The sequence below is a fragment of the Narcine bancroftii genome, chromosome 9 (assembly GCF_036971445.1).
Source record: "Narcine bancroftii isolate sNarBan1 chromosome 9, sNarBan1.hap1, whole genome shotgun sequence".
NCBI classification, from domain to species: Eukaryota; Metazoa; Chordata; class Chondrichthyes; order Torpediniformes; family Narcinidae; genus Narcine; species Narcine bancroftii.
In genome coordinates this window covers 46720498-46746291 of record NC_091477.1, presented here as the reverse complement: position 1 = coordinate 46746291, position 25794 = coordinate 46720498, and the positions used below count along the sequence as shown (strand labels likewise).

Genomic DNA, 25794 nt, shown 5'->3' with positions numbered 1-25794 from the left:
TTATTATACCCTCATTTTATTTTATGTGAGCATTCTATAAACTGCTTAGCTGTTTACAATCCCTCTGCTAGTTAAGTATAGGGTGATTAAATATTATATTGATGCACTTTAATGAAACTCTGCTGTAAATTATACCCTACTCATGTTTTCTTTGTGTTGTCTGGCAAAACAAGAACACATTTTTATTAATTGTTACTCCGCTCTATCTGCATATGTGACTTAGCCAAGACTAATGCAGGCTAGCTGTTCATCAGTCTGCAGTGTGCTTCCATTCTCTGAACGTGAGGGACCACGTAATACCATGACGACTGTACGTCTCCTCTTAGAGTGGATCCCGCACATGAGGCAGATTGAGCACTGCTCCTGGCTCTGTTGTTGCGTGGTCTCTCCTCTCTCTGCCCCACTCCCTGCTTCAGTGAAATGTCGTGCCCATGGGAAATTAAATAAAGGAGGCCCCACTTGGAGTGTCGTGTTCTGTTTTGGTCACTATATCATAGGAAGGATGTTGTCCAGCTAGAAAGGGTGTGGAGAAGATTTAAGAGGATGTTGCCAGGACTCGGAGACCTGAGCTCTCGGGAGAGGCTGAGCAGGGTGGGGTTTTATTCCTCGGAGTGCAGGAGGGTGAGGGGTGTACAAAATCATGAGGTGAACTTAGAGAGACTTTTGCCCAGAGTAGGGGGATCAGTAACCTGTTGCTAGAGAACAGAGGATCAAAGTGAGGGGGGAGAGATTTAACAGGAACCTGAGGGATAAACCTTTTACACAGAGTGATGGGTGTATGGAATGGACACTTGGAGGAGGTGGTTGAGACAGATACTGTTGCAATGTCCAAGAAAAAAATAATTGGACGGATCCATGTATAGGATGGGTTTAGAGGGATATTGGTCAAACCCAGTCAGGTAGGACTTATACTTCCCAGTGGAAAAAGGGACATGCAAGGAATGTTCATCACTCAGCCTTAATGTACCGAGACAACGCGAGTTCATTTTAATGCTTTGCATTTTTATGGACCAGCATAACAGCAAATTATCAATGCACTGCATCACTAACCTTTTACACATTAATTCCTGTTCATAAATTTTTTTTCATTTTATGCGATCGCTTTCAAACTGGATTGAAACAGCCTTGAGCAAAACTGGTAGATAATGGACCTATTTTTAAATCCACAGTTTACGAGGGGCATGATTGCCTGGATTTTCTTTTTATTCATTTTTGGGATTCAAGCACTGGTAGCAAATTAACGTTTATTGCCTGTCCCTAATTGGCCTTGATGTGGAGCTGATGAGGTTTCTTCTTCAAGTATTGCAGTTCTTTGGTGGGCTGCTGGGGAGAGAGTCCTGGCAACAATAAAGGTGCGGCCACGTTTCCAAGATAGTGCGCAACAAAGAGGGGAACCTGTAGAATGTTCAAGTTCATTTATTTGTTTATTTATCACACGATGGTATAAGTATAACTTGACAAAAATGTGTTCGCCCGTCCTTGGTGCAACACACAGCAAATACACATACAGACATAAAACCCACACACACACACACACACACACACACACACACACACCAATGGAATTTATGCACAGTATGAATATACAAACATTAAAAAATATAAATATTATTTTTAAAAAAAAATTTGAGTCATGGAGGGTTTGATTGAGCAGTTCATTCAGTCATTCGGCTGCTCATGGGAAGAAACTGTTTTTCAGCCTGGTGGTTCTGGCTTTGATCCTCCTGTATCTCTTTTCCGACAGGAGTCGTTGGAAGATGCCTTTCCTGATGGGAGTAGCTGGAAGAATGAGGTGTTCCTCTGCATCTCCTCCCTTGTCTTCCTTGGTGGTGGAGGTTGTGCTGTTGGAGAAGACTTGGGCCAGTAACTGCAGCATATTTTGGCCATAGTCCATAATATGGCCTGCTGGTGGAAAGAGTGATGCAGAAAGTGGGAATCAAGTGGGGCGCTTTAACGTGGATGATGCCAAACCTCTTGAGAGTTGTTTGTGTTGTATTCATCCTGGCAAAATGTGAGTCTTCCATTACAATCATACTGTGTTCATTGCCTGGATGGTGGTGTCTTCGAGTTCCCGGGTGTCCGCATATTGGAGGACCTTGTCAGGAGCCAGCATGTCAAGGCGATCATGAAAAAGGCACACCACTGTCTCTACTTTTTTTAGAAGCATGAGAAGATTTGGCATGTCATGAAATACTCTATCAAACTTCTACAGGTGTACTGTGGCAAGTATACTGACAGCTTGCACCATAGCCTGGTTTGGAAACTTGAATGTCCAGGGTTACAGAAGGCCGCAGAGGGTAACAAACCTTGGCCAGTCCATTACAGACACTGATCTCTCATTCAGTGAAAACATCTACGTGAGGCGCTGCGTTGAAAAGGCAGCCAACACCATAAAGGATTCACATCACACTGGTCACAACCTCCTCACTGGCTCCTTCAAGCAGAGGGTCAGAAGTCCGTGGTCCAGCACCTCTAGGTTTCAACAACTAATAGGTTTTTAAACCTTCTTGTACTACCCTACCCAAACCATAAACTACTCTGGGACAGCCCAAAAGATCTGTCTACACTATTGAAATAAATTTTTTTCCTTGCACTAACTATAATTGTGAATATTTATTTATTTATTTATCCTTTTTATATTTGTTATCTCCTTTTTTGTTTTGGAATATTGTGGTAATTTAATTATTCAGAATCAGAATCAGGATTTATTGTCATGAACAAGTCATGAAATTCGATATTTGGTGGCAGCGTCACAGTGTAAACATTCATATTATAAACATTTTACAACATTACTATATAAAAAAAAACAGTAATGCACAAAAAGTGAGGCAGTGTCTTTGGTTCATTGATTATTCAGGAATGATGGGAGTGGGGAAGTAGCTGTCCTTGTGGCGCTGAGTCCTGGTCATGATGGTAGCAGAGTGAAGAGTCTGGGTGGTGGGGGTCTTTGAGGATAAAGGCTGCTTTTTTTAAGACACTGCCTCATGTTGATGTCCTTGATGGAGTGAAGTCTGGTGCCTGTGATGTCGCAGGACAAGTTAATAACCCTCTGGAGTTTATTCTTGTCCTGAGAGTTGGTGGCTTCGTATCAGGCAGTGATGCAACCAGCCAGAATGCTCTCGACATTACACTAGTAGAAGTTTATAAGAGTCTTCACTGACATACCAAATCTCCTTAGACACCACACAATGCTCAGCACAATTGAAACCAAGGGAAATCTATGTCTCTAATCTAGTATAGCTGCTGGCAAGCTTTCTTTGTGATTTAATCAGCATGGAGGTTCTAGGAATAATCCTTGGAGATGTTGACACCCAAGAACTTTAAGTTCTTGACCCTCTCCACTACTGAGCCCTCGATGAGGCCTGGGTAGTGTCCCCCCTGACTTCCTTCTGAAGTCCACAATAATCTCCTTGGTTTTGCAAGGTGGTCCTCGTTACACCATTCAACAAACTGATGCGTCTCACTCCTGTCCGCTTCCTCGTTGCCATTTGTGATTCTGCCGAAAACTGCGGTGTCATAGATACCATTGGAATTGTGCCTGGCCACACAGCCATGGGTGTATAACAAGTAGAACAGTGGGCTAAGTGAACAACATTGAGGTGCGCCTGTGTTGATGATCAGTGAGGAGGAGACATTGCTTCTAATTCGTACTGACTGTGGTCTTCCGATGAGAAAGTCAAGGATCCAGTTGTAGAGTGGGGTACAGAGGCTTAGAGTTTGTAGCTTCTTGACCAGCACTGAGGGAATAATGGCATTGAATGCCAAGCTGTAGTCTATGAAAAGCAGCTGTATGAATGGATTGCTGTTTCGAGGTGATCCAGAGCTGAGTGGAGAGCATCGGGTCTGCGGCGATTGTGACAATAGGCAAATTGCACTGGGTCCATATCTTTAGGTACATGTTAATTCTGGCCAGGACCAGCCTATCAAACCAGTTCATCACAGTAGAAGTTAGTGCTACTGGGCAATAGTCATTGAGACAGCTCACACTATTCTTCTTGGGCACCGGGATGATTGATGCTCTTTTGAAGCGGGGGCAGGGGGAAGCCTCTGAGTGCTGCAATGGCTAGTTGGTTGGCACAAATTGTCAGTATCATTCCAGGTTTGTCATCAGGACCTTACGCTTTGCGAGACTTCATGCTCTTGAATGATGTTCTGACATCGCTCCCAAAGACAGATATCACAGGGTTCTCAGCCTTTTCAGGGATTCTAGTAGGCACTGTTTGGTTCTTTTTCTTAAAGTGGGCATAGAAGGAGTTCAGCTCATTGGGTATTGAAGCATTACACTGTTGTAGTTGGTGAATATTCTTACCTGTTTGGCTGTTGCAAGTAAGAATATTAGTGCATCTGTACATTGTACTTATGTGTATAATAATAAACTCTCACCTCACCTCATCTTAATTTGTGTCTTGAAGATGATGAATCTCACTGTAGGATAACTGGCATTTTTAGAATAGGGTTTACACGGTTGTACATGACTGGTCAAGTTTCTGGTCAAAGGCAATCCCCAGGATATTAAGGACGGAGGAGTTGGTGATGGTAATTCTGGTGAAATTTGGAAAGGGTGGAGAATATTAACCAACATATTTTAATGACATGTTGCATAACTTAATCAAACAATGCTCAGCACAATTGAAACCAAGAGAAATCTATGTCTCTAATCTAGAAATTAGGGTGACACGGTAGTGTAGAGGTTAGCGCCATGCGATGACAGCACCAGGGACTCGGATTCAAATGCCATGCTTTCTATAAGGAAGTAAAAGCACAATACTGGAGAAACTCAGCTGGGCAAATAGTGTACTTTATATAGCAAAGATAAAGATACATGACCAATGTTTTAGGATTTAGCCCTTCATTAACAAAATGTAGGCAGGTGGGGAGGAGGGACAGGGGGAGGGGCACAGTCCTACAGGCAGGGGGTAATAGGTGGATGATAGAGGGAGGGCACATAGGATGTACGGTATTAGTACGTTAATTGGTCACATGGGTGTAATTGGGCAGCATGGGCTCATAGTAGGGCCCTGTTGCTGTGCTGTGTATCTAAATTAAATTAAATATATCTGTCAGCATTACACTGACAGACGACAGAGTTTGTGTGATGTGCTGAAGTAATTATTTCACATACTTAATTGGAAATTTGCATGAATAGTTCACATTTTGAGTAAAAGACAAAACTGGGAATAAGTTACAATTTATTTTAAATGATTAAATTAGATTTAAGCCAGCACTGCCTAAATGCTCCAATTAACTTACAAACCCTTGTCCCTGCTTTCTCCGTTGATCCCTTTAGCCAATAGGATCATATCTAATTCCCTTTTGAATTTGTCTAAGGAACTAGCCTCAACAACTTTCTATGGTAGGGAGTTCGATAAAGTTCATTTCAGTCCTAAATGGCTTCCCTCTTATCCTTGGACAATGATCCATTTCTGGATTTCCCCTACATAAGGAGCATTCTTCCTGCATTGAACTTGTCTAGTCCTGTCAAAATGTTTTTTCTCTATGAGTTCACCCCTCATTCTTCTAAAATCCAATGAGCAAAGCCCCAGTCTATCCAGTCTTTCATTTCTGCCACCCGAGGAATTGGTCTGGTGAACATTACACTCCCTCAATAGCAAGAATGTCCTTCCTCAGGAGAACAAAATCGAGACTCATTATAACTACCGTAAGACCTTCCTGCTTCTATCTTCAAAGTCTCTCACAATAAAGGCCAATGTTTTATAATTTTAAATTTAGACATTCAGCACGGTAACAGGCCATTTCTGTTCATGAGCCAGTGCTGCCCAATTTACACCCAATTAATCTACATCTCAGGTACATTTTGAATGGTAGGAGGAAACTGGAGCCCCCAGGGAAAACCCACACAGACACGAGGAGAATGTACAAGCTCCTTACAGACAGCATGGGATTTGAACCCCAGTCCCGATTGCTGGTGTTCCAAAGGTGTTGCACTAACCGCTACGCCAACCATGCCGTGTGGTTTAGCTTTCTGCACTGACATCTGTACCTGCATTCTAACCTTCATGGCACCCAGGTTTCTTTGCACCTCTCCTTTTCCTAATTTCTCACTATTCAGATAGTACTCTGCCTCCTGTTATTGTCATCAAAGTGAATAAACTGACAATGGTCTACATTAAACTGCATCTGCCAACCATTTTCCCACACTCTTAATATGCCCAAGTCACCTGCAGCCTCTTGAATTCTCCTCAATCTCACACTGCCATTTAGCTGCATTTGCAAACTTAGAGATCTTCAGTCAAATCTTGCAAGGAATAAATACCAGTCAAGAAACTGGAGAAGATTATCCAGCTCCCCTTGAAAACAGTGCTGTTTAAACGTATACATACATAGGATGGATGAATATGTCTTGCTTTGTCAGCTGGTCAGTAAGGTGGGATTTCCTACAGCCTAGCATTCTTTTACAAGCACAATAGGAACACAAAACTCAAATTTCCACTCAAGCCTCCAGACTCGAATTTGAATTTCTGACTTTTGACTCACAGGTAAGGTAATTTACCTTTCCTAGTATCTCATTTACTCACTCTCTAGGTAGCGGGAAATAGTGTAGTTGGTAATTTAAGGCATTTTGTCTTGAAGTATGTGACACTGCAGGAAGACATGCAAACGGCAGCATGCTTCCAAATGACCTTCCTTAACCTATCTCTAAATTGATCCAAGGAGAGTTAGCCAAATGGACGGAAAATTGGCTTCATGGAAGAAAGCAGAGGGTAAGGTGGAAGATCGTTTTTTTTGTGCTGGAAGCCTGTGACTGCTGGTGTACCTCAAAGATTAGTCCTGCCTAATGTTGTTCTTCATTTCTATCAAGGTGGGATATGTACACAGCATGCTTAGCAAGTTTTCAGATGACATTAAAGTGTGTGGTATTGTAGATAGTGAAGACGGTTCCTAAAAATTGCATCAAGATCTTGATCGGGTTGGACTGTTTGATGGAATTGAATACAGAGAAATGTGAGGTGTTTCATTTTGGGAAGTCTAACCTGAATTGTTCCGGCCTTGAGTCCTTGAAGATAGGTCACTGAACCTTTATCTGCCACTCCGCCCCCGCTATATGTGCTCAACAGTTTCTACTTTACAAAGGTAGGAGCGTCCATTGTTTCTGCAAGGGTTATGTAGTAGAGTGATATCATTCTATGTCCCTGATCTGTTGTTTGCTTTCCAATGCAGTACATTTCTACACTAAAGCAACATTTGGACAGATACATGAATAGGATAGGTTTAGAGGGAATTTGGCCAATTGCAGGCAGATGGGAGTAGGAGGAAGGAAGGGGATAGTGTAGCGATTGGTGCAACACTGATACAGCACCAGCGACCTGAGTTTGAATCCACCGCTGTCTGTAAAGAATCTGCATGCTCTCCCTCTGTGATTACATGGGTTTCCTCCAGGTGCCATGGTTTCCTCCCATGTTCCAAAGACGCATAGGGTTGGTAGGTTAGTCACATGGGTGTAGCTGGGTGGCACAAACTCGTGGGTTGGAAGGGAATGTTATCCTGCTGTTGTATATCTCTAAATTTTAAAAAAATTACCAAAAGATATTAAATACCGAATCTGGTCTGATCATGAAAGCTGGAAAGCCAGTGAGGAAGGACCTTTCACCGTGCACTGACCTTGTGGCCACAGTGTACAATGAAATATTCATTGCAGACGATATTAAAGATTATGTTAATTCCTTGATGCATGAAATGTACAGCTACAGAGTTGAGTTAAAATTATGGAATTCCGATAAAATTTAATGATATAAACGAATCCTTTTGACCTCTTTACTGCGTGACAATGAGAAACACAAAAGGACTGGTTTAATGAAAAATTAATTGGTTTCTACTGCTCTTAAACATTATATTGAATTCAGAATGATTTAAATTTGGAGATTCAGCAGAGCTCTCCTGCAGGACCTGGGTAGAAAGCACCATGAACTAAAACCAATGAATCTTTGAAATTTATCCATTTCTAAATAACCCAGAAGATAGCATAGATCTTTTATAAAGTGCAGCACTGCAGGCCCAGGATCATGTGCCTGCATCAACCAGGATGCCACATTAAACTGAGCTCATTCGCTTTCACCGGAACCATGCCCTCTATTTCCCGCCTGTTGTGGCATCTGTCTAAATGTCTCTTCAATGTTGCTATTTATTTGCTTTCACCTCTACCCCAGCCAGTGTGTTCAAGTCACCTACTACTCTCTGTGTTAAAAAAAATCCTTAAAAATCTCTTTAACTTTTCCCCTCTAGTATGTGGCATTTACCCTGGGGCAGAGACTCTCCATCAACAGGCCCATTGGTGGAGGGGGGGGAGTGGAAGAGGGAGGAGCACAGGTGAGACATAATGGGTAGATTCAGGTGGGAAAGTAGAAGAGAAAGAAACTGAAAAGTGATGGTGGATAGGGCTGGGGCTAAGAGGGGGGTAGCTATCTGATAGGAGAAGGAAAGAAAGGTGGTGAGGAGCTGGAGGGAAAGAGGCAGAGAGACAGGGAAAGAGGGAGAGACTCGTGGAAGGGGTTTAACAGAAACTGCAGAGGTCATTGTTCATGCTGGTAAAACACAGGATTCTGTTGACATGGTGGCTAAGGAAAAAAAACCACACAAATACTGGAGAAACTCATCAGGTCAAACAATGCCTTTATGTAGTAAAGGTGAAGATACATCACCAACGTTTCGGGCTTGAGCCCTTCATCAAGGTGTGGGGGAACATAGATGTCCAAATAAAAGGGGGAAGGGGGCAGTGAGGGTGGGAGATGATAGGTGAAGGGAGGGTGGGGGGGAACTGCCAGAGCGGGGGGAGGAATCTAGGTGGAGAGAGAAAAAGGAACTGGAATAACTAGTTAAAGGGCAAAGCAATCTCCTAGATGGAGAGGAGGTGCTGGGCAAAGCGATCTCCCTCTGTAGCCTTCTCTACATCTGAGGGACCCGTTGCAGATTAGGAGATTGCTTCGCCCAACACCTCCTCTCCATCCACAACAAAAGCAACTTCCCCGTAGCTAACCATTTCAATTCTGAGTCACATTCTCAAACTCACATGTCTGTCCATGGCCTTTCACACTACCCCACCCTGACCACCTGCAGATTGGGGGATCAATACCTCATTTTTTATCTGGGCACTCTCCAACCCCAGGGCATGAACATTGAGTTCACTGCATTCCAATAATCAGCTTCCTACTTCCTTTTTCTCTCTCCACCTAACCTAGGCTCTTCTTCCCCTTCCTGCGGTCCTCCCCCCACCTATCATCTCCCACCCTCACCAAGCCCCTCTTCCCATTTTTGTTCAGTCATTTGTCTTGTTCTGGCTCACATTGATGAAGGGCTCAAGCCCAAAATGTTGGTGATGTATCTTCACCTTTGCTACATTAAGGCAGTGTTTGACCTGCTGAGTTCTCCAGCATTTGTGCGTTTTTTCAATGTTCATGGTTGGAGAGTCCCAGATGGAATATTAGGTGTTAGTAAATACTTATTACTGTCACAGAATAGTTATACCCCAAGCAATAAGGCAGAAGCATAATATCCAATCATTATCACTTGCTGTTTGTTGGATCTTGCTGTGCACACATTAGCTGGTGTCTTCCCTTCATTACAGTGGTCGCTGAGACAGTATTGCTTTGGCAGTTAAGGAAGTGAATGGTCCAATATTTTACTGACACATCAGGGTCTATATTGTTTTCTCCCTTGGAAGTTCATTGGAATTCATCTTGATTGCAATGAAGACACCTTAAATGTCAAAATGTTTGCTCAGTAAATGCTATTGTTTTCAAATGAGTTGGGTAGCAATGAGCTGAGCTATTTTGGAATCAGAATGATTTAAAATGCAGCCAATTATTCTTAGGTGAGTTGATTCACTCAGCAGCAGTTTCACCCACATGTAATCCACAGATGCAATTAACATACCCACAGCCAGCAAAAGATAATCTGCATCTTATGCAGAAAAGATAATACATGGTGAAGGTTTGAAAATGATACTGGCTCTCACTAATTCAAGTTATGATTGTTTAAGGACATTTATAAAATTATGAGAGGCACTGATAGATAGGACAGTCAAAATTCTTTTTCCAGAGTAAAAAGGACCAACATAGAAGGGGTCTAAGGTCTATTGTAGAGCAGAAGCACCTAGGAGTACAGGTACATAGTACCTTGAAAGTGTTTCACAGATCGAAAAGGTGGGGTCAAAAAGACTTTTGATATGTTGGCCTTCTTCAGTCAGAATACTGAATACAGAAGTTGGGAGGTCAGTTCAGATTTCAAATTTATTTATCTGAAACCAGCTTTGTGTTTTTACTTCAATCATGGTGTCTGAAGACTTTTGTGCTTTACTTCTAATAAAAGGATAGATGGGTAATAGGTAGTCACCGTTAATGCAAGAAAAAGAAAGCGGTGTTTCAACCGTTGTCAAGATGTCCTGGAATTTCACTGAAGTGGAAGAAAGTCATCCCCAACCATGTGAGACAAGCCAAGAAATATATTGAAAAGTAGGGGCCCTGGAATGTACACTTGTTAATGCAAAGCTCCTGAATCCCACGTGTTCCAAACTGGAATGCACATCAGATTTTTCCCTGCTGTTAAATAAACATAACATCAACAATCTTTGAGACCAATAGAGGTTTTTACTTTCTGTGAATATTGTTTGCTCCACATCTCATTGGTTCCTGCATCCTCCAGAGATGCTGCTTGACCTGCTGAGTTCTTCCAGCGTTCAGTTTCCAGATGCCAGCCTCTTTTTGTCTTTCTGCTCCCTGCATCTTTTCCTTTCATGTTAAAAGTTTCCCTCATCATTTACTTTAAAATATACTTCTGAGATCATTCTATTCCTGGGATCATGCCTGAGATAAAGGATTTGTCTCTTAATTTCTAGATTGGGTCAGAATACGTTCATCACAACTCTCCTCATTATCTGAAGGGGAATTCACCATGAATGTTTTACTACCCACTGTTACCATTGCTGTCCTTAGTAACTTGCTCCAAGCAGCTTGGAATTATCTAATGTACCATTAACTTCCTTTTCTATTACTTCTTGGTGTTCAAATCGTTCCTTGGCTGAAAAATGTATAGAGTGTGGTTTCCCAAACTTCATGAACAATGATCAGAGCACCTCAGAAGACAGCCCAGCTTCTTTGGAACATAGAACTCCACTCAGGAACAGGCCCTTCAGCCAATGTGTCTGCATCGATCATGGTGCCAACATTAAACTAAAACACTGCTGCTTGCAGATGTTAACTATCACTCTATTCCCTGCATATTCATATGTTTATATAGAAGCCTCTTAAATAGAGTCATGCAGTGTGGAAATATGCCCCCTGACTCAATGCCCACACTAACCAAAATGGTCCTCCCACATTATTCCCACCTGCCTGTGTTTGGCCCATATCCCTCCAACCTATCCTATTCATGTATCCATCCATTTTTTTCTTAAACATTGCAATCGTAACTTGTAAATCTCCTCTATGTTACTCTTTCTAATGATTTAATGTTGTTCCTTACCAACTGAGCCATGCCACCCTCTCTGCTTCCCTGCCCATCCTTTCGATATGCTGTCTATCCTTGGATGTTCAGCTCTCAATGACATCCATCCTTTAGCCATGACTCTGTGACGGTCTCAATATCATTCCTGCTCATGTGTAGCTGTTCTATAAGGCCATCCACTTTATCTTGTATGCTGCGTGCATTTAAATACAAACCTTTCTCCTTGCATTTGTTACTTTTTTGACACTGTATCCCAGTTGCATTGCAACTCATTCCACTGGCTGCAATTTTGCCCTCTCTTCCTGTCCTTCCACACAAACTCCTACCAGCCATCTCTACTCATTTGCCTCCTCTGCCTCTTCACTTTGACTCCCACCACTCTGCAAATCTAGTTTAACCTCCCCACCCACAACATTAGCAAACCTACCTTCCAGGATATTAGTTCTGCTCGAGTTCAGGTGCAACCCGTCCCACTTGTACAGGTCACTCCTTCCACAGAAAAGATTCCAATGATCCAAGAAACATGAAACCCTGCCCCCCCCGCCCCTGCACCATCACATCAGCCACTCATTTGTCTGTACTATCATTTTGTTTCAACCTTCAACAGCTCATGACACCAGGAATAATCCAGAAATTACATCCTTAGAGGTCTTGCTTTTTGACTTCTTTCCTAACTCCCTAAATTTACTTTGGAGGACCTCTATCCCACTGCTGCCAATGTCATTAGTACCAATATTTAACATGACCTCTGGCTGCTCACCCTCCCCTTTAAGAATATTCTGCAATTACTTAGAGACATCCTGGACCCGAGCACCCAAGAGGCAACACACTCTTCTGGAGCCACAGAATCTCCTACCTATTCCCCTAACAAGTCCCCTGTGACTATCACTCTGTCTGACTTCACCCTTCCCTTCTGAGGCTCAGAGCTGACCACAGCACTATTGGCCTGGCTGCTGCCTTGCCTCTTAGCTGTGACTGTCTCCTTATAACTTCTGTCTATTACCCTCTCTGCCTCCTGAATGATCCGGAGTTTATCCAGCTTCAGCTCCAGTTCCCTAACATAAGGAGCTGGATGCACCTCTTGCAGGTAGAGTCCATGGGGACATTTATGCTATCCCCGATTTCCCACATTGTGCAGATGGAGCATACCACTGCCCCAGTTTCCATTTCTGCACCCTACACTGGGTTACTATGAAAAGATCTTTCCTGATCTTACCTGAAGCACATCTGCTCGCCAAAGCCTCTTGAGCCAAAGCCTTTAAATCTCCAATCCTGCACCGGGCCCTCAAATACTGGCCACTCCACTTGAGCTTCCATTGTTTATTCGCTACTGGCTTGATCCCTAACACAGATTGTCACCAGTTGCTGCTGTGCTTCACCTTTTAACTCTTCTGAAAATACTCACCAGCTGCCGAGTCCTGGCTCCGCTTCACTTATAAAATCCCCTGAAACAAAGTTAAGTTCCCTACACTCACCAGCTGCCGAGACCTGGCTCTGCTATTGGTGGTTACTAAAGGTGTAGTAATATTCTCCAAAGGTTACATTTACAAATGTTGGATGAGTTTGATATCATGAAGGTAAACATCGGCACCACTTCCTCCTTGCATGCTGAAGTAGGTTCTTAGGAAAAGTGCACCAACAAAATGGCACATTTTGGCACAGCCTCATTGATTAGCCTCCCAACACCCATATCCCCTTTCAAACAGATCACTCCTACCGTGACTTACCTCTCCATCACTCCTGGCTCTTTCCCCAGCCATCGCAGAAGGTGTAACACTTGTTTTTGTATCTCCTCCCTCACCACCATCCGGGGACCCAAACAGCCCTTCCATTTGAGACAAAGATTCATGTGCACCTCCTTCACCACACCTTAATAACTAAGTAGTGGAGAGAGTGGAGTGCACCAAGTTCCTCAGAGTCCACCTTACTAGTGACCAATCCTGGACACTTGTCAGAAAGGTGCAACACTGATGCATATACTGAAAAGATTGAGGCGGGTAAGGCTACCAGCCACCAACCTGTCATCTTTATAGAGGAGCTCCATCTAGAGCGTCCTGGCTGGCTGAATCACAGTGTGGTCCAGTTGCTGTAGAGGATTGGATCAGAGGACAATCCATGGTATCATAATAACTGCAGAGAGGATGACTGAGGTCTCTAACCCCCCCTCCCCCCATTGATGTGATTTACCAAGATCGCTGAAGACCTTTACCACCCCACACACAGTATCTTTCAGCTACTCCTGTCAGGAAAGAGATACAGGAGTATCAGAGCCAGAACCACCAGGCTGAGAAATAGCTTCTTCCCACGGTCAGTGAGAATGCTGAACAACTGAATCAATGGTCCTTCGACAGTCAACTATTTAGAAAATAATATTTATTTATTTTTATTCATGTGTACTCTATATGCATGTACTGCATGTATAGTGCATACATGCTTGTCTGTATGTGTGTACTGTTTGGTAGTGTCTGCATGTTTTGCACTGAGGACTGAAGGATGCTGTTTCATCAGGTTGTACTTGTACAAATGGATAATAATAAACTTGAATTTGAGACTGCAGATGCTGGAAGCTAAACACAATCTGCTGGAGGAACTCAGCGGGTCAAGCAAACTGAATGGTTGATGTTGTGTGTCCGTGAAGGTTTCCAACCTGCAATGTTGATCAATTTTTTTGTCCCACTGCTGCTGCTGCAGGTTGATGACAGACATTTTCCTGTTTGGCAGTCATGTTTAAAACCTTCTTGCTTGTGGTCTGATGGACCTGGCCCTTTGGCAATCGATTGCAAAGGTCACTGTGAAAATATCTCCTTGGGTTGATGGTCCACTCTCTGAATCTCAAGCTGCCACCTCCAACATCAAGTTGCATAAACATGAGGCAGGGTAATCTTATGGCTTGTGCTTTGTTTCTTCTGTACAAATGGAAAGTCTTCGTTTCAAAAGTCAGACCTAATAGCATCTTGAATCCCAGCACCAGCTGTGTCGACTTTATCATTCCTCCCAGAACTAGGAGATCTATGAAAATCTTTTCCTAGACTTGAGAAAAGACATGTATTTACAGAGTTAAACAAGAAAGTTGACAGATGCTGGGGTGGAGTGCAATATACAAACAGAGAAATTCAGCAGGTCACGCAGCATCCACGGGAAGTAAAGGGTAACTATTTCGAGCCTGACTCCTTCTTCAGAATGTACTAAAGGCAGGAAGACACCAGAATGAAAAAACTGAGGGCAAGGAGAAGTAGGAGAGGAGAGGAGAAGGGGAAGAAGCACAAACTAACAAGAGGTCATAATAGGTGGATGCAGATGAAAGGGTAGAAGACATTGGTGAGGGCAAATTTGGAATATTGCATGCAGTTTTGGTCATCTAACTTCAGGAATGATATCAATTAAATTGAGAGTAGAGAATGGATGTTGCTGGGACTTGAGGAACTGAGTTACAGGGGAAGTTTAATCAGGTGAAGACTTTATTCCCTGGAATGCAGAAGAATGAGGGGAAATTTGATAGTATACAAAATTATGATGGATATGGATAGAGTAAATGGAAATAGGCTTTTTCCACTGAAGATACAGAGGACATGGGTTAAGGATGAAAGGGGAGAAGATTACGGTAACATTAGGGGGAATTTCTTCACACACACAGAGTGGCGAGAGTACGGAATGGGCTACCAGCTGAAGTTGTGAATGCGGGGTTAATTTTAACAATTAAGAAAAATTTGGATGGATACATGGATAGGAGGAAGGGGTGAAGTGCTGCCGGAGCTCTACCAGAGCACTGCTCCGGCACCTCAGGGGGCCGCTCCAGGCACCACAGGGGGCAGCTCCAGCCACCTCATGGGCCACTCCAGGCACCTCAGGGGCAGCTCCAGCCACCTCATGGGCCACTCCAGGCACCTCAGGGGGCTGCTCCGTGTGCCATTTTTGATGATCTCCAGCACCTAAAAAATTAGCACCGCACCCCTGATGGGAGGAGTACCGAGGAATAGGGACTGGATGGAGTCAGTTGGACTAGGCAGAGTAATAGTTCAGCACAGACTAGAAGGGCTGAAGGGCCTTTTTTCTGTGTTGCAATGTTCTATAGTTCTAAAAGAAAAAAAACTGTGAAATGATGGAGGAGACCAACATAGCACGTTTTACAACCTCAAGATCCCCCCCAAAGCACTCTGCACTCCATGAAATAAATATAGTAACTTTCTCAAGGTGGTGTGATTTGATCTTGAGTAATTTTTCAGGACACAGTGTAGGGAAAAATTATGGGATCATTAAAAATGTGAGTTAGATCCAATAAAAGTGATGTTGGGGAAAGAGGTAAACAGTAAAGAATCACCCAATTGGGTAATGATTTGGTCTGCTGGTTTTTCAATTGGCATAGACGTGATAGATGTGAGTTATAATGAAAGGCTGGATAGGTTGGGACTTTTGTACCTGGAGCGTAGGACATTGAGGAATAACCTCATTGAGATTTATAAAATCATGAGGTAAATAGCCACAACCTTTTTCCCGGGATAGGAGAGTCTAAAACTAGAAATGATAGATTTAAGGTGAGAGGGAAAAGATTTAAAATGGACCTAAGGAGCACCTTCCCCACGCAGAGGGTGGTGAGTACATGGTGCGAGCTTCCAGAGGAAGTAGGAGAAGCAGTGTTTAAGACATCGGTGAGGCCAAATTTTGAGAATTGTGTGCAGTTTTCATCACCTAAGTACAGGAAAGCTATCAATATCAATAAGATTGAAAGAGTGCAGAGAAGATCTATAAGAGGAGTTGAGTTACAGGGAAAGGTTAAACATGTTCGGACTTTATTCCCTGGAGAGTAAGAGAATGAGGGGAGGAGATCTGAAAGAAGTATACAAAATTATGAGTATAGATGGAGTAAATGCAAGCAGGCTTTCTCTACTGAGATTACTTTAAATTTAAATTTTAAATTTAGATGTACAGCTCAGTAACAGGCCATTTCGACCCACAAGTCCGTGCCTCCCAATTACACCCAATTAACTAACACCCCTGGTGCAATTTTTTTTGAATGGTGGGAGGAAACCGGAATCCCTGGGGAAACCCCAAGCAGACATGGGGAGAACGTACAGACATGTACCTCACCTTACAGACAGCGAAGGATTCCAGCCCCGGTCTCGATCGCTGGCGCTGTAACAGCATTGTGCTAACCACAACACTAATCGTGCCGTCAAGAGACAAGAATGAGAGGATGTGGGTTAAAGGTGAAATGTTTAAAGGGAACATTAGGGGTAACTCCTTCATGCAGAGAATGGTGAGAGCAAGGAACTAGCTGAAGAGGTGAATGCAGGCTCGATTTAGACATTTTAAAAAATATGGATAGGTACATGGATGGGAGGGGTATGGAGGGATATGATTCCAGTGAAGGTCAATGGGACAAGACAGAATAATATTTCACTAGAGACTAGATGGGCCAAAGGGTCTGTTTCTGTGCTGCAGTGGTCTTTGGTTCCATAAGCAGGAACAATTGTAATGTACAAAAGCCATTGATCATAGATGGGAAAGGTTTAGAGGGATATGGGCCAAATGCATGAAAATGGGACTGGCTCATATGGGCAACTTGGCCAGTGGGGCTGAAGGGCTTGTTTCCTTGCTGTATGACCCTATGACTGCCATGGGCTGAGTAACCACTAATGAGGATGAAAGGGTGTGGGGATGGTGGAATGAGACAGTTATAGTGTCATATGATGACTTCTCCGAATGCATATCCAGAGTTGGCAACACAGCTGCACTTAACTGCACAGTTCTTCCTGACGAAGAGGGTTCCAACACACCAGTGTGCCTCCTTCTCCTACAGCCACAGAGGTGGCAGGGCAAAGTCCTTTCACCGGAACAAAACATTGAAACTCTCGCGCTTCGTCAAGCAGCCTTCGCTGCAGTTTATTCTTTAAGAAAAGCAGACAGTAACAAGGACAAAGGTACACCAGCTGAATTGTTTGCCCTTTAGAATAAAGAAGCCAGTCCCAAATGCCCTTCCCTTTCCCAATATACAAAGCACTTTTATCAGGCCTAACACAAAACAGCCACAGCATGTCCTAAAGCTCAGGGTGGCACCTTAGACACATCCATGACAACCCTCCCACTTCCCCCCTACTTTTTCACCCCTCCCGCATGGAAATTAGCATGCAATAAAAAACATTGTAATACAGAACAGAATCATTTTTACTGCAAATTCACTCGTGTCTTCCTTTAAAAAGAAAATACTGAAAGTGTCCAGTTCCTCCACCGATCCCTGGCTCTTTTAGTTGTACATTTATAGAAACAAGTATATGGCATTGAACACGATCTCTTCCACTGATTAGAGAGCTGGCAGACAGGCGCCTTGTATCTTGGCTCTGGAATCTGTTACGATGACTCTTGACAAACGTGGGTCAGTGTCCTTTGGCACTGGTCCCTGAAGTAGAGGTCTATTGTGTTTGGATTTGAGGAACCAATCTTAAATGTATTGAATTCAGAAGGAATTACTGACAAAAATCAGAAGGTAATCACTTTGTCTTCATACCACACTTCCAGCATTTAAATGGGGTTGGCTCATTGAAAATAAACTGATCAAATACTCGAATATTGTGCAGCAAGACTCAAGGGCGCCAATGCAGTGCTCAGATTTTAAATTCTGCTTCTTAAAAAATAGGTTTCACCAGCACAGATTCTGCATACAACAAAACTGCTCATTTTTTGAAGAATAATGGAATGTTATTTCCAATTGGTTCGAGCCAAGTGGAATAAAAAGTGAAACTGTGGGATTTATTCTTAAAAAAAACATGGTAGGACATGAACATCTCAACAAGTAACAAGTGAGGAGAGGTAGTAAAGGCCGGAGAACAAATGATAAAGAAAATAAGATGGATAATGGTATATGTCGAAGGGGAAGTGAGAAGAGGTGAGGAAGAATTCAAGTTTAACCAGGGATGCCGTGAATCAGTGATTTCAACATCTCACATTATTTCTTTGAGCTGAGTACTACATCTTGGCAAGATGTGGCATGAGAGACTCACTCAACAGACCATTACTTTGAAACTCAAATTGTTATTTTGGATGAGTGTGTTGCATGGTCCTTGAACAGCCTTCCAGTAGCCCTCTTGATTGGGGAACTCCTGCTGCTAACATCTGCAATGCCTAAGACCTTGCCAAACCTTGAGTCAGGAGGTTGTGTTGGGATTTGGGCCTGATGGTTAGATTATTGATTTGGTAAAAGGCTGAGTTGAGGGAACTTTAGAACCATAGAACACCACAGCATAGGAACAGGCCCTTTGGCCCATCTAGTCCATGACAAACTATTATTCCACATAGTCCCATTGACTTGCACCTAGACCATAGCTTGCCATAGTCCTCCCTAGATAAGGTTATGGATGGAAGGAGAGAGTGGGTGGTCAGGTGAGACAACATGGAGATAAGGATTGTCCAAGCCCCATCCAATCTCAACCACAGAAAACTGTGGCTGTTAGCATTTTGATAAGGGCTATTGAAGGGAAGGAATCACATGGGATAATGATAAGTAAGAGCCTCAGCTAATTTGGTAAAGGAGGGCAGATGCCAAGGAATAAAATGTTTGTGGACAGGAGGCAAACAAGAAAGATTGCAGATGCTAGAAAAATTGAGCTACACACAAATACTGGAGGAACTCAAGATATGGCCCAAAATGTTGACCATCTATTGCCTTCCATGCATGCTACTTGGTCCACTGAGTTCCTCCAACATGCTGTATGCTGTTTGAGGATGGGACTTGCTTTGGTGGACTCCCAGTCTGGCCATGGGCCACAAAAGCCTAATTGTTCATTAATGGTCATCAATATCCTGAGATAACATTATTTAATTTCCATTGCAATTCTCCACAATTAATGTAGCATAGGGAAGGATGCAATGTGGTGCACATCTAACCTTGCACCCTAAGCTTGGCAGTCACAATGCAATATACAATAGTGCTGGAGAAACTCAGCAGGCCACACAGCATCCATAGGGAGTAACAGGTAACTAAGATTTCAATACTAGCCTCTTTGTCAGATATAAGCAAAAATAGGCAGGTGTCTAAGTAAAAAGATGAGGGAAAGGAGGAGGAGGAGAGGACAGCAGAAGTGGAAGGGGGAGGAGCACAGACTAACACATAAGAGGTTAAGGATGGATACAGGTGGGAGGGCAGAAAGAGAAAAAGCTGAGGTAATGAGGAAAGGGTAACTCTCTGATAGGAGAGGGAAGGGAAGGAGATGGGGAGCTGGAAGAAGGGACTGGGAAAGAGAGACTCTTTCTCCTCCTCCCCTTCCTCCCACCCTTTACCTGCCTGTTTTTGCATAAACCTGACAAAGAGCCGAGACATAAAATGCTGGTTACCCTTGACTTCCTACAGATGCTAAGTGACCTGATGAGTTTCTTCAGCACGTTTGTGGATTGGACTCGATCCCAGCATCTGGGTATATTTCTGTTTAACTTCAGCTAGCCAGCTCTGGTCATGCTGGGTGGTGCCAATCATGCTTCTGGAGTAATGTACAATGACCAGAAAGTGGTTATCACCTTCCACTCATACATTTTCAATGAGGGAGCCTCACAATAAACAGTTGAATAACACTCTACTCTGGGGCTAGAGGCTTTGTTATCTTGCGATGCAAATCAGTTCACTCCATTCTGTGCCTATCAACCAGCATGGATCCTTACGCTTTAAATGGCCTCAATGCTGTTCTACATGGTGTGAGGTGGTGGGGTGGTGGGGCAAAATAAATATATCGTTCCAATGCCCACACTCTATTGAATGAGCCCCCCTCCCAGCTGGAAGATTTAGTGATGTGAAGTGAAACATCATCAATGGGACAATGGGTATGGAAGAGAAGCTGGACTCTGGGCAGTGAAATGGAGGGGGTGCAGCACATAAATTAATTTTAAATTTAGACATCCAGCACGACAGAAGTCCCTTCCAGCCCACATAAGCCTATGCCACCTAAATAGACCAATTAACCTACAAACCCTGTATATTTATGTAGGGAGGGAGAAAATCAGAGCACCTGGAGGGAACCCATGCAGACACAGGAAGATGGCACAAATTCCTTACAGACAGCACTGGATTGGAACCCGGATTTCCGGCAATGTCATGGCTAACTATTGATTGACCAATCTCCAAAGGGTAGCATGCAGCACAGTACACAAATGTGCTGCAGAAACTCAGCAGGTCACACAGCATCTGTAGGAAGTAAAGGGGAACCAACATTTTGGTATACCTGACCAAGGGCCCAGGCCCGAAACATTGGTGCTCTTTCTATGGATGTTGCACGATTTGCTGAGTTTCTCCAGCACATCTGTGTATTGCACTTGATCCCAGCATCTGCAGACCTCCTTGTTTAACTTCAGTCGCACGCTGCGTGAGTGTTTAACAAACTTCAGCTAGTGACTTGTATAGGAGCTAGTGACTTTTCGCCGGTTTAATTACATTACAAGTGATGGTTATCATTCAAAAGTCACCAAGACGGGATGAACCATGTGGTAATTGCAACAGGCACATTGCAATAGATTATTGTAAAGGATAAGGTCATTCCAACCTGGATGGGAGAAAGTCAGTGTGGCTTTGAAGTCCACTTAATGCTTTTGTCATTATAAAGGCAGATCTTCAGTCCAAACCTCGGAAAATATTAGTGCAATCATTAACTAATCCTTCTTCTAAAAAGAGTCGTCCAATGAAAAGCTTAACGTTGTTTTAAATATAAATCTCATTGGATTAAGAATTAGTGAGCTGCCTTTCAGATTAGTTGGTTGGTCATGTGGTGTGGAATTTAACAGTCACATTTTAAGAATAAACATTTCAACCATATTTTATGAAACATAAACAGATCCATATGCACCTTTATTTTCGTGGAACCTTTGAAAAAAAACTTGCTGCAAATTTTAATAATTTTTGGTGAATCTAATTAGTGTTTATGCTTGACATTTGATTCTGAGATTGTTTTAGTAAAATTATTTAATTCATTTTAAAGACAATGGTTTTTCCCTTTTCTGAATGTGATTTCCCCCCACCTCTCTGTCACATGGTTCAAAGTGTGCCAGGGATCCCACCAGCCTCTACCCTGGCTCAATGAATTCTTCATGAAGGAACCAAAGTAAACATTGGCCAGCATTTCAAAGTCTTATCCTGCTCTTAGACCCCCTTGGCTGCAAGACTAGTTTCTCCTAAGGGCTACTGCACACTGAACATGACCTTTTTTCAGATTTCTTTTCCATCCTCACCTAATGAGGGATTGGGGGGGGGGGGGTGTGGTTGGGAGGGCAGTAACTTATCGTTATGGATCTGGATGAGATGAACACAAATCAAGACATGACTCCTTGCTGGTCTGCAGGGTTACAACCCCTCCCTTAACCACTGAGCTACGTGGTGACAGCACTAAATCTCCTTAAGTTTCAATCACTGCAGCAAAAGTTTTGGGGAAAGTAAATGTTTGAGGATTGGTCATATACATAAATATTAAAAAAATAATTCCCATACCCAGCCACTCCTTCGAACAATGCAAAGAGAACAGGGTAGCTTTATTCTGGTATAGCGTCAGTCGAAATTAATACTCCTTTTAGTTACCAGAAACAGACACTCCACATAATATGCCTAGCTCCACAAGTATCAAACTGAGGTAACAGGAAATTGTCAAGACAGCATTAACAGAAGACATTTTAAAGAAGTTATCTTTCCACCATTGGGAAGCTGAGGATGAGGTGTAAAGGCAATTTGAGATCTGACATAATTAGGAGACAATTTAAAAGTAAAATTTCTTGAGTCATTATATGCAATTACTCCCACCATAAGAGTTGTAAAAGTTGAAAAACTCTACCTACAAAAGCCTTGAGAGCCTCAGGGCTTTAAATATCTACAATTACATTTTCAAATTGGCATTGGTACAGTTAAATGCTTTCTAGTTTGCTTGTTCAACAATGTAAGTTGCTCTTTTTTACATTGAGCTACAAAATTGCTCGGCTGGATTCACAAGTATGAGAGACTTCTATTGAAGGGATTGTGTTTGAAAATTCCCTGATTCATTAAACTCTATTCATTACATTATGCTGGCAGAGAAGCAAAATTACTATCGATCCTAGTGTGCGTAGAAAAAGGAGGGTGTAATTTGTGGGGGAAAAAAAACATATACTTTAAAATCAGATGCTCTCTGGAAGCAGCTGTCAATAGGTGCAAATAACTTATTGGATAAGCATGTCCAAGGCATTGACAGCTGACGATAAAATACACAGAACATAAAACTTTATCCCCCTTCCCATGAGGAAAAGAAAAGAAAATATACATGTCAGTGTCGAATATTTACACCTTTAAAAAGCCAGAAGAATTAGATGGAAATTCAGTGTCCTACCAATAGAAGCCATTTGTTCTCGAACAGATAGATCAGAGGAGTTCCGAATCCACACACCAAAAGGCACTGCACAGATTCATTAAGACAGACAACCAGACAAAAAAAACATTGTTTGGGTTAATTTCCAGAGGGCAGGTTTTCCTTTGAAAAATAATAATTTGAAGTCTAATTGTATGCAGTGCTAAGGTGACAAGTCAAATAAATGTTCTAGTTCACTTTGTCCTGGAATATATAGAGGTTGTTAGTGGCGGCGACTGCTATGATATTCTCTGAAGGGTGCCATGCCGTGTGCAGAATCTTCTTACTGAAGTCCAAACTGTCAACACTAATTTCATCTTTCTTCCTCTTGCCACCCATGCATACTTTGCGGGGTTTCAGGATTGCTCTGGGCTTGCTGTTCTCCCGTGACGCTTCTAGCGTGACGTCTCGCTTCGTGTTGCGGTCGAACATCCTGAAGAAGTTGTTGTAAGAGCCCGTCATGATCACACTGAGGAGCAGGCAGACAGAGGAAATAAAACAGAGGAACGTGAGGCTGGGTTTAGCATTTCCTTGGAAACACCTCTACCTTGAGAGATCGCCTGTCAATCTGGTGTCCACAGAGCAAGCTCAGGTAGAAATCGGTCTCCTCATACAAGTTGGTGTAGCTGGTGGAAATAAACTAGAAAATTTACCGATGCTGGAGTCTAGTGCAGTATGCTGGAGAAACTCAGTAGGTCATGCGGCACCCGTGGGAAGCAAAAGGCAGTCCACATTTCGGGCCTGAGCCCTTCTGCAGGAGTGGAGTGTCAAAAACCAGACAGAAGCCTGATTAAAAAGGTTGGGGGGGGGGGAGGGGGAGGAGCACAGGCTGACAGGAAGGAGGTCGAAGCCGGTGGGAATGTAAGGGCAGGGCAGAGAGCTAAGAAAGATGCTCCCTTATAGGAGGAGGAAGGGAAAGATGTGGGGATCTGGAGGAAAAGAGATGGAGGAATGAAAGAAAGAGAGAGACTGGGAAGGGAGGGGAGATAATGAAAATTGGAGAGCAATATTGATGCCAATTAGAAGCACAAAAACTACAGATGTTGGAATATTGAGCAAATAATGAGAAGCTGGGGGGGGGGGGAGGACTCAGCAGGTCCACAGAGAGAAATGGACAGTCAGCATTTTGGGTTGGGGTTCTCAGATTTTTGCCAGGATGTGGGATCTCTTGGTCAAAAGGCACTCCTTGAGAATGCTCCCCATTTCCAATTTCTTTCATGCTGTATTAGTGTAGCGGACATCATTGTAATTTGACCTACAAAAGCAGCTCCAACCCAAGGAGGCGTGGTTGGCGTAGCGGTTAGTGCAACACCTTTACAGTGCCAGCGATCAGGACCGAACTGGGGTTTGAATCCTGTGCTGTCTATAAGGAGTGTCTGCGTGGGTTTCCTCCCACCATTCAAAACATACTGCAGGTGGAGGTTAATGGGGTGTAAATTGGGCGGAATGGACTCTTGGGCCAAAATGGCCTGTTACCGTGCTGTATGTCTGCATTAAAAAAATTAAATTAAAAAAGAGTAAAGGATACAAGTGCTTCCTTGTTCCTTACGGTTACCACCTCAAGGGAAAGCAGATCAAAGGATAACTCACCTGTCAGAACCATTCCACACGCACTCAAACTTGTCAAAGATGCAGTCGTTTTCGTAGAGGGAACACAGCTTACTCCGCAGATATTCATGCACCTAAATGAATAATTAAGGAAGGGGGTTGAGAACGAGTGGCATAAAGGACCTGCTGAAAGTCGGCAAACAAAAATTCTGCAGATGTTGGGGTCTCCTGCAGTGCACAAAAGTGCTGGAAAAACTTAACAGGCCTCGCAGCATCTATAGGATGTAAAAGCTAGTTGATGTTTTGGGCCTGGGCCATTCTTCAGGACTACTGAACAAGGGGTCAGGCCTGAAATGCCAATTGTCTTTTGCTTTTAATGGATGCTGCGTGACCTGCTGAGATCCTCCAGCAGTTTTGTGCACTGGATTAGGTGAATTTGCTGGGGGACTAGTTGTGTGACCTACTTCGTTCCACCACCATTCTCCACATCAGCTTCTTGCTATGCATGGCAGTGTTCACATGTGAACTGTCGGCACACACACACACACACACACACACACACACACACACACACACACACACACACACACACACACACACACACACACACACACACACACACACAGCACTCACCCACTTCCTGCCTGGACATTCATTTGCCATGCTAGCTCTAATCCAGGAGCACTGAGACTACTCATGGTACTTGATTATAGGCCAGCATAGATCAGCTAACTCAATAGGAAGCCATAACTGAGTCTGGACAGGCAAACCGTTTCAACTAACTCCTTAACTTGCAACCTTACATTGTGACAGATCATTTTATAGCATACTGTCTTGTGCCCTCAATGGACAGGACTAAGAATTTTTAAAAATAGGGCAATGTAATTATAAATTCAATCCTGTTTCATGACTCAACCCTAATTATCCATCTCTTCAATATTACATTTAATTCAGTCTCTGAGGAAATCAGAGCAAATGCATTCAGCAAACAGTTAACTAGAGTCCTTCACAGGCTTTCTTTGGTAACTCATTCCAAGATCCCCATGCTCTTTTGGAATCAATCACCCTTCCCCCTGGGACCTTTCAATTTAATGTAAATTTCTTGGTACTTGAATTCCTGACTGCCAGAAGCTATTGCCCACACATCAATTTCCGATTCATTACCTTCTTCCTCTCCTGCAATCCCTTGGAATGGATAATAATTTGCTCCAAACCTACTTTTGTGTCTACTGGTCAGAGTGATGCACTCGTGCATGACAGATTGGGTGGATAGGTGGTGGGAGGTTAAGATCCTTCTGCTATTTCTGCAAAGTTTTCTGTTGGCTCACAATGAAAAGAATTTGGATTTGCACGGCCATCCTGCATTCACCTCCACCACTGAATGGCCAAAGGCCAGGTTGCCCCACAGGTCAGCAAAGAGATTACGTCTTTTCAGGAGGCTTTCAAA

The 25794-nt window shown here is 43.1% G+C and overlaps 1 protein-coding gene and 1 long non-coding RNA gene across 8 annotated transcripts in view; both read right to left on the bottom strand.

Annotated features, from left to right (window-relative positions):
- Window positions 1-1092: 1092 nt before the first annotated feature.
- LOC138742903 (uncharacterized) lies at window positions 1093-12881 on the bottom strand. Its single transcript, XR_011344515.1, has 3 exons — window positions 12674-12881; window positions 4389-4542; window positions 1093-1395 (listed from the first exon to the last, which is right to left on the bottom strand). It is a non-coding gene; the product is annotated as an uncharacterized lncRNA (long non-coding RNA).
- A 934-nt stretch (window positions 12882-13815) lies between these two features.
- The window catches only part of LOC138743494 (serine/threonine-protein phosphatase 2A 55 kDa regulatory subunit B beta isoform), a 220026-nt gene continuing 208047 nt past the window's right edge, over window positions 13816-25794 (bottom strand). For 6 of the 7 annotated variants that reach the window (XM_069898969.1, XM_069898972.1, XM_069898968.1 and 3 more), the window contains 2 exons: window positions 24390-24481; window positions 21932-23268 (listed from right to left, as the gene is read on the bottom strand). In XM_069898969.1, coding sequence (XP_069755070.1) covers window positions 22989-23268; window positions 24390-24481 — 372 coding nt within the window. In that variant the 3' untranslated portion in view covers window positions 21932-22988. Of the gene's footprint in view, window positions 14488-21931; window positions 23269-24389; window positions 24482-25794 lie in introns of those variants that run through there. The other variant, XM_069898973.1, reaches the window with a different exon arrangement.